The sequence below is a fragment of the Parasteatoda tepidariorum genome, chromosome 1 (genome assembly GCF_043381705.1).
Source record: "Parasteatoda tepidariorum isolate YZ-2023 chromosome 1, CAS_Ptep_4.0, whole genome shotgun sequence".
In the NCBI taxonomy this organism is placed as follows: Eukaryota; Metazoa; Arthropoda; class Arachnida; order Araneae; family Theridiidae; genus Parasteatoda; species Parasteatoda tepidariorum.
In genome coordinates, this window is record NC_092204.1 from 33176673 (window position 1) to 33185673 (window position 9001).

The window sequence follows — 9001 nt, forward strand, 5'->3', positions numbered from 1 at the left end:
CCTAAATGTTTCAGTATTTCAATATGTAATAAAACCATAAATATTTCAAAACTTTAATCATTAATATTTGTCATAGTTTCTTGTGACAAATATTAATGATTCTGTACTTTTTTAAGTCAAGAAATAATCAACATTACTGAAGATATGAAAAAATATGGCTACGTACTTGAATTCGAGAAAATGATTAATTTTTTTTAAATACCAGTTGTTTATAATTTGACACTGATATATAAAAAAGGGTCTTTTAATAGAATTAAGCATTTTTTACTACACACTCCAAAATTAGTTAGTTATAAAATCTTATTATTTTATTATATATCATTTTTATGAATCAGGCAAAAGCAAAATTAAGTTCTTTTAATGCATTATTGTACAGAACATGAAATGCAATGCTCTTCTAGGTAGAAATAAAATTTGTTACAAAAAGTGAGAAACAAAATTTGACAGGTTTTAGTGTAATGGAGAGATTTTGATGAAACACCATTTTTGTGTACAGTAGTTGTCGCCATTTTTGTTATTTAGATACACAAATATTTTTTACGATATGCCAGAAAAATATTTTATCATAATTGTTGTATTGAGGGCAATAATTGGCAAGTACGTACCTTTAGAGTCATTAAAGTAAGTATTAATTATTACTGGTACTAAAGGAATCTGGTAAATTCACCGCACTGCGTAAATTTCATTTCAAGCAAAAAAATAAAGCATAATTCTTTGTAATAAAACAAAAATATACTTTATTTAAACGATTTATTTTGTATTTTTTTCCATTCATGTGGTAACGATATACCATAAATTCCGGTTTTCAAAATAATAATTTATATTATCCCACATTTAGTAAAATTGTCGCTCAAATCATTATTATCATAAACTTTATTAGTATTAATTTTCCCAAAACCCTTCCTAAAGAGCTTCGCTAACAACACAAACAAACACAAATACAGCCAAACACAGTAAATGTTTTCATATTCCAGTAGTTTTGAACTTTTTCTTCGCAGTGTACATTTTTGCTTTTTTATCAGTCGTATAATATTCACTGATTCAAACTAATCTTTTTAAAATGTGTCTTGAAGTGTTATAAAACAGAAATTATAATTTGAAAGAAAACATTCTAGCCTTTCATATATTTCAGAGTTGTTTAGTATTTATACAAAATTAATAGCAATAGATATCCAAAATAGTACTTTTTAAAAAGATTTATGTAAAATATTTAAGTTTGGCTAATATGTATTGGGAATTTTATTTAAATTCTGAAATTTTTAACTTTAGAAAAAAAATCAACTAAGTTTAACAAATTTGTGTTTAAACCAAACCAACACGCAATTAAAGTTTTTTGCCAACAACAGAAATCGTCATTAAAAGACGGTATTTTCTGAGTTAATATGTAATCAAAAAATATATTCGAGAATGTATTTTGTTGAGTAATATGCCCAACTACTCATGTAAAAATTGCGAGAAATTACGTTTATCATTTTTATTTTAAATCTGCCCATATAGAGTAGCTTGAACTCTTGTGCATTATTATAACGTATTTTAAATTCATATTTTTCTTATTAAGAAAATAAGCAAGATCACAAATAGGAAAATTGAATTTTTTATTGGCAGCATAAATACAGTTTTTAAACATATACAATAGATAACATGGCTAATGAACTTTTTACATTGCATTAAGAAATATATAAATTAAAGTATGAGTGATTAATACTGAATCAGTATAAATTTGCATCCGTTAATGATGATCTGATGAGGGAAATATGGAAGGCAAAAAATAGCTGGATATTCTGTAAGTTCAAAATGAATCCCTGAGAGTAAATGAGTTGAACATAAAGCTGGTAAAACCAACTAAAAGTCATTTTCACAGTTTCTGGGGAGGCTTGTGTCTTTTACAGAAAAGCATCTTTGAAAACACTTTCCCAAACTGTCATTTAGAAAAAATGTTGGCACTTCTCCATTTTCGCTCTTTAGTTTATGTTCATGCATGTCACATCGTTGCTCTTCGATAAATGCTTTTATTCATCAAATGCTTCTACAAAAAATTAAGTTGTTTTTATTAATCATACTGTAAAAGAATAATATTTTTTTTAAATATTTAAACATATTGAACATCATAAAATAAAATTTTGTTTTTCTAGTTTTTTATGGATCAAGAGACGTGGAAATTTTTATTATCCTTAATGTAAACGCTTTTCCCATATGAGATTGTTAAATTTACATATTTTATTATTTTTATTTTCTTTTTAACCTGCACAATTCTCAGTAAAACTTTTTTTTAAAAAATAAATCTAAAAAAAATCTTAATTTAATGACCAAATTATGATTATCAAATGAATTAGTAATTTTTTTAGAATTAGCAAGAGTATTTTCTACTTGCGTCTTTACTTTTTTTAAAAATTTCAATTGGTTATTTTTCGGTTGACAAAAGATATTTTTCAGGATAAGTGCTTTGATTTTATAAGTATATTTGTGACATTTTATTTTTTTATAAATAATTTGACATCTCAGCGCCATTAAATCTTCAACTAATTCATTTATCAGTCAGATTAAACGTAACGACGCATTCGAAGCAAGCTATACACATAGACAAGCAAAAAAAAGTAACGATTAACTAACGAAATTTAATTTTTTGTTATACTAATTTGATTTTTAATTTGGTATTAATACTCATTTTATGTACTCTCAGAAAGTGAACTTTCTCTTTTGGCGATTCAGTAATCCTTTAGCAGTATTTCGCTAATTTTGGGAATTATTTCATCACGAAATCACATGATTTGTGACGAAACTCGAACTCCCATATATACGACACGAATGTTTTCCCAGTCGTAGTGCATTCTGAGAGATAGTTAACTAGAATGACGAAGCTAGAACAAAAACTAGACACTCGAAAATAAATCCTACTGTCTGTATGGTGGTTTAGGAGTTGGTCACGGATGTATAAGATTAGGGGTTCGAATCCCGCTTCAGACATGGGTGTAATTTTTTTATCTGTTCTATCAGTCTTTTTTCTGTTGTGATCATGTGGAACTCATGTTTAAGTGATTTTTTGAAATTTGAATTTTGACAATAAGCACTAAAATGTTCTTTTTAATTTTTTTTTAAAAATGGAATGACGGAATTTTTTTTTAATTTTAACGAAATTTGTTTTCTCGAATGAGATGATAATTATTTCGCCACTTTGAAGAAATTTTTGCTCTCATAGCGCATACTAGGAAATGGTTTCGTTGAAAATGAAGAAAATTTCGTGATATCTGAGTATCCATTTTTTTTTACAGAGAAAGCGAGAACAATTTTTATGGACTGATGGGAGTATAAAATGTCTGATTACAATATGTAAAGTTCAATTTACCACGTCTCTAGCAAGACGGCACATTAAGAATACCAAATTTTGTACTAAAACTACAGACATGTGTTTTCCATTTTAACTGTGGCTTGTAAATTGTGGTAAAAAAAACTACTTAAAAAGTACGCGATGCTAAAATCATGAAAATAAATTTCGAAAACTGTTTGCGAATTTATTTTGATTTGGTATGAATCAGGTACGGTATCGGGAATATATTTAGATTCGGTTACCGGTCAAAATCATTTAGTTTCAGTCCCGCAGTGGACTGATCGTTAAGACACGGTTCCCATCAGATCACCGAAGTCAATCATCACTGGCTGCGGTCAGTGTGCGGGTGGGTGACCATTTGGATCAGTCTGTGTAGGGACCGAGGATGTGCGGTATTGGCCCTCGTTAAACTGTTCTATCGTAAAGTGCTCGACTTCGCGTGCAGGTCGTCGGGCTACCGAAGCGGGGGTGCTATATCCCTTCTGCAGAGGATCAAAATTGCGATGGCATGTCTTCGGATCATCCTCTGTGATATTTCCCTGACAGTCGCCAATAGCCATTGTGCATCTCTAGTGCGACGTAAATGAAGAAAAGCACTTAGTTTCATCTTCAGGTTTCAGCGATATTAAGCATAAACCACTTAGTGGAACAATATCTACCAAGAAAATTGCTTTGTCTCAAAATACAAAACGTATCTGTTCCCCATAGTGCAAGAATCGTTTTTATTATTAGCTACATCTTAGACGTGAGCCGTAAGTTATTGATCAAGACGTAAACTATGAATTAAAATATCAGCCCTGGGCTAAAAATCCTGAATCGATAGACTTTTGATAAGTATCCGGCTTTTATTGTCCTTGCTGGTTTATTCAATTTTAAAGGTTTATATCTATGCTAAAATGGTGATTGATAATTTCAACGTAAAATTGACAAAAACAATAATATTAATACTCATACATAAAAACAGTTTATTTTGATGTTCTCTTGAGAGCAAGGAAAGACAAGAATCGAAACTAACACTTGTTTTAATTTATATGAGGCTTCTTTTTGTCCTGCATATTCTATTTGCTTTCAAAAGTTTAATGATGATGGGATAGTAAAATTTAACCTTGCTAATTAACGTTGAAGTTTTACTAAAACGTTATGGCATACATATTATAATTCAGAGAAAAGGTTATTTTTCTTACATGTAACTTGACACGGTCTTGCAGAAAATATAAGACAATTGGCACATTTTTTCCCTTCATATTTTTGTCAAGACTTATCATTCATGTTAGCCACCAAATCTAGAACATCTTTCGAAGAAGGTCTCTTAAAAGGATCCACTGTCGTGCATTTCCTTACTATTTGGCGAAGCTGTAAAACATAAGAATTACGTAATAAGAATTAAGATGTTAGTAGTTGTCAAATATTTAATGCAACACTGACAAAACACAGAAGAACTGAAATAAAACTTTCAGACAGATTTTCCGAAGTAACGCAGTTAGACAATGATGTTCCCACAAATATAAACATTGATATTTTTTTTCAAATTAATTGAGTATTTACTTTGAGTTTAGAACAGCCGTTGCAAAAGTTGGTAGCTGTCAAGAAATTAAAGCATTATTTTATGCAATATGATGTCGAATATATTAAAGACTCCTTTTGTTTAGGGTAATTTTAAAGATTATTGAAACCGTATTGACAACGAATAGTTAAATAAAGCAGTTGAGGAATGATGAATATAAACATAATATAAACATTGAGGAATGATGAATATATACATAACATAAACACCAAGAATATAAACATTGAACTTTTTTCAAATTATTGGAGAAGGAGTGGGAGTTACTATATATTTCATACGAGAGTCATTATATGCTTCGAAACATTCTAATAATTTTAATCCCTTCTGCAGAGGATGAAAATTGCGATGTCATGTCTTCGGATCATCCTCAGGGATGTTTCCCAGACTGTCACCAATAGCCCATTGTGCAGCTCTAATGCGACGTAAATGAACTACAACAACAACAATCTAATAATTTAGTTGATGGTCTTTCGAGTTCACTGTTACCCAATATTTGCTCAAGTTTATTTTAATTTAATCTGCTGAACCCCCCTGAGGTTCCCTCCAAATCGCCTCACACCTGTTTCTTATCTCTCTATTATTATTTCCTTATTCAAATTTATTTCTTTTTCTTTATTGATTAAACCACTTAACGCGTGTTTGTCTCTTTACTTCTCTACCTTCATTTGACGTTTAGACATCACTGTGGAAGGCTCGTGTTTACAGAACTGAAACTATGATATGACAATTAATGTACTTTCAGTTGTGCTTTTATCCCGCTGTTTCCTGGTATTAGTCTATATAGCACATAGTATTACCCCTTCCTTTGTTGCATACTTAACTTTGAGTTAGAAATAGCCGTAACAAAAGTTGGCAGCTGTCTAGAAATTAAAGTATTATTTTATGCAATATGATGTCGGATATGTTTAGAACTTTTTTATGTTTGGGATAATTTTAACAATTATTAAAACCGTATGAACAACAAATAGTTAAATAAAGCAGTTAGGGGATGATGTCTCTATGAATATAAACATTGATATTTTTTCAAATTATTGGAGTATTTACTTTGAGTTTGGAACAATCGTAGCAAAAGTTTCTAGCTGTCAAGAAATTAAAGCATTATTTTATGCAATATGACGTTGATATATTAAGAACTCTTTTTGCTTGGGGAAATTTTGAAGATTATTGAAAAAGTATTGATAACAAAAGAAAAATTAAAGTTTTATTTAAAAAAGAAGGCGTTTGAAACCTTAAAAAGTCAAACGGGAACTCTTTCTCAAAGTGACTACGCTGAAAGATTAAAACAGAACAGCTAAGGACTAAGAAAAAGTATAGTTGCAAATCAAGTAATCAAAAGAAAGTTATTGAGGAAAATCGACACGCTTTCAAACAAGAAGTATCGTGCTATCTGAGAGGTGTTGTAGCTAAAGGAGGCACATTGGAGAAAAAATACTTAACAAGATGCATGGATAAAGCTGAATGACTTGGGAATGCTTCACTAAAGCATTAGCATTCATATAAATGAGACAGAACCCAATAGCATGAAGATGTATTGACGTGTCAGGAGTGGAAAGAATTTATCTTTGAATTTCAATAAAGCATATTTTTTTTTCCATGACAGTAAGATTTTTTCCTACTCCAGCACTTCAGCTCATCTTTATATTCTTGAGTCTTGTTTTAATCATATGAATGCCTTACTTTCTAGTAAATAACTTCATTTCCGCACCATCCAAGCATTCCGTATGAAATTTATTTTGCCACGATTTCCCACTTTCAGCCTTCTTCATTTTCTCAGCTGCTTACTACAGTTTCACTTCTTACTCTCCCATTAATCATCTTTCCAGTTTTTCCAGTTCCTTTTCTTATTTCTAAGTTGTGTTGTCATTAAAAATAACGCCCTATTCGAGCTTTCGAAACGTGGCGACTTTTTACTATATGACTCATGAATTATAAAAAAAATTTTAAGTATATTTTCCGCTTCAGTTTTTTTATTTTTTCGTTGAATAGTTAATATAGAATAAGAGTTTCTTTCTACACTTACTACTTCTAAGACATTTTCTTCATCTTCACTTTTAGATTCTCTTTTTTCGAACCCAGCGTTTGTTATTCGTCTAAATATCTTGCTTTCTTTCCTTTGAATGGGATGGCTTTTCTTAGAAGCAATAGATGCCGCTGGAAAAAAAATCAATTTTGAAAATATTCTGCAATGATAGTCGAAGCAACATTCCCATTTTAATACACAAATAAATAGTATTCGAAATTTTACTATGAACAATCAGACATCAACAGAAATTCAAATTACTTGCAATTATTTTCTTGCTGAACAAAGTGCATTTAGGTATGTAGAGTTCGCTAGATCAGACCGACGGATCGGAATACCGAACCTGCGACCTCTCATCCTGATATTCTTTCTGCTGTCAGAAATTAACTGCGACTGACTGCAGGATACTGATGTCGTAATTATTCATCGTACATTTTCTCCAGTATATATATGTATCTGCAAAACCACAAAACTACTACTACTCTGTTATACTCTATTTTGAATTTTAATTTATTTTTAAGTTAGTCACGCAGCTTTTGTGACTCTATTATTCTTCCGGAAAATAAAAATGTTTATTTTTATCTTCTGATTGTTTTGATGTTATCTTTGGTTCCGTAAAAATGTAGGAACGCTATTCCTCGTTCTCACAGGTATAACCACACAGGAAACTTCGAAACTGTATTTTAAGAAAGCTACCTTAGACGTATTTATTATAGTCTTAAAGCATCTATAAACGTCACAAAAATATTTTGATGAAAACATTTTAAAAATGCTTGAGAAAAAAACTGAATATAAACAGCAAAGAGAAAAGTAGGCATTTTGAAATATTCCTGGCATGTTAGGAGCACGAAAGTTAGTTACTGGTGGAACTATAAATTTTGTATTTAAATAGATTTCAAAAATAAATTATCGTATGTAAAAAAAAATCTATTTTTTCTATAAAATTAAAAATTGTTTTAAAATGCAATTTTTATCTCGAATATGGCACCAATTTCTATTTATTGGCATATAAAGTAAATAGTTATCTGTTTAAGAAATGATACTTCATGGCTTAGACTCCAACTTACAGACTGTTGTGGTAAAATAGTTTCTATCAAAACAGTGAGCTTAGATGCTCTGTTTCAACTTTCATTTAAGAAACGCAAAAAATTTCACATATATAAGGTGAAGAAAATGCTACAAATATTTCAGCAAATGATTTCACACATCGGCACACTTTCATCAAATTTTCAAAATCAATTTTTTTCAACACAAAAAGAAGAATACATAAATAAAGGAAACTCAAAAGCAAATTTTGAATCCAATATGAAGCAAGTTTTTGTTAGATGCATTATTTGATGCGTTATTTATTAATATATTACTACATATTTATTAACAAAATATGCACACGTAAAATAATTTAAAATAACGCAATGAACAAAATTTAATGTCAGGCGATTAGTCAAGATAAAACCGATTGCTAATTTTATTCAAAAAATTACACAAAATTAAAATGGAATGTTACTCATGCCACAACATAAACCAAAATTAGCCAGAAGCCTTTTTCTGTAACTCTGTCTTTACGAAAAGTGTTCTATCTCTTCTTACTGCATTTATTATTACACTGGTGTGCAAAACTTAAGCAACAAGTGGTTTTTAGGCCACAGCTCCCCAACAAAGTATAAGATAGCCATGAAATTGCAGTATAATATGCACGTAATTCAGTAGAAAGATTATTTGTATGCATATTTTAGAAATAAAACGTCGTAGGAGATGTAAGAGTACGTAAACCTTGTGGGTCGGCGCGCGCAGGTCAAAGCTGTGATAAAAGGATGAAGAGCACCGTAGTTAAAGACATTCGCTGCAAGTGCAAGTGATTTGTTTTGTGAAACATGTCTTCAAGAAATCATTTAGACGACTGTACTCGAGGAAGAATGATTGGGAAGCTTGAGGAGGGGCGTAGTGTGACCAGTGTCACCGAAGAGTTCGGGATCAACAAAAGTGTTGTTTCACGTGCTTGGAATGCCTTTAAAACTACTGGTACAGCTGTTCGGAAGGTTGGTGGTGGCCGTCCAAGGAAAACAACACCAAGAGATGACCGTTACATTGTCCT

General features: G+C 30.7%; 1 protein-coding gene across 3 annotated transcripts in view; it reads right to left on the reverse strand.

Moving 5' to 3' along the window:
- Positions 1-1576: 1576 nt before the first annotated feature.
- LOC107453070 (uncharacterized) overlaps positions 1577-9001 on the reverse strand; it is a 30213-nt gene continuing 22788 nt past the window's right edge. For 2 of the 3 annotated variants that reach the window (XM_071178456.1, XM_071178462.1), the window contains exons 5-7: positions 6910-7040; positions 4510-4678; positions 1577-2026 (exon numbers count right to left, since the gene is read on the reverse strand). In XM_071178456.1, the coding sequence (XP_071034557.1) occupies positions 4577-4678; positions 6910-7040 (233 nt within the window). In that variant the 3' untranslated portion in view covers positions 1577-2026; positions 4510-4576. The remainder of the gene's footprint in view (positions 2027-4509; positions 4679-6909; positions 7041-9001) is intronic. The other variant, XM_071178468.1, reaches the window with a different exon arrangement.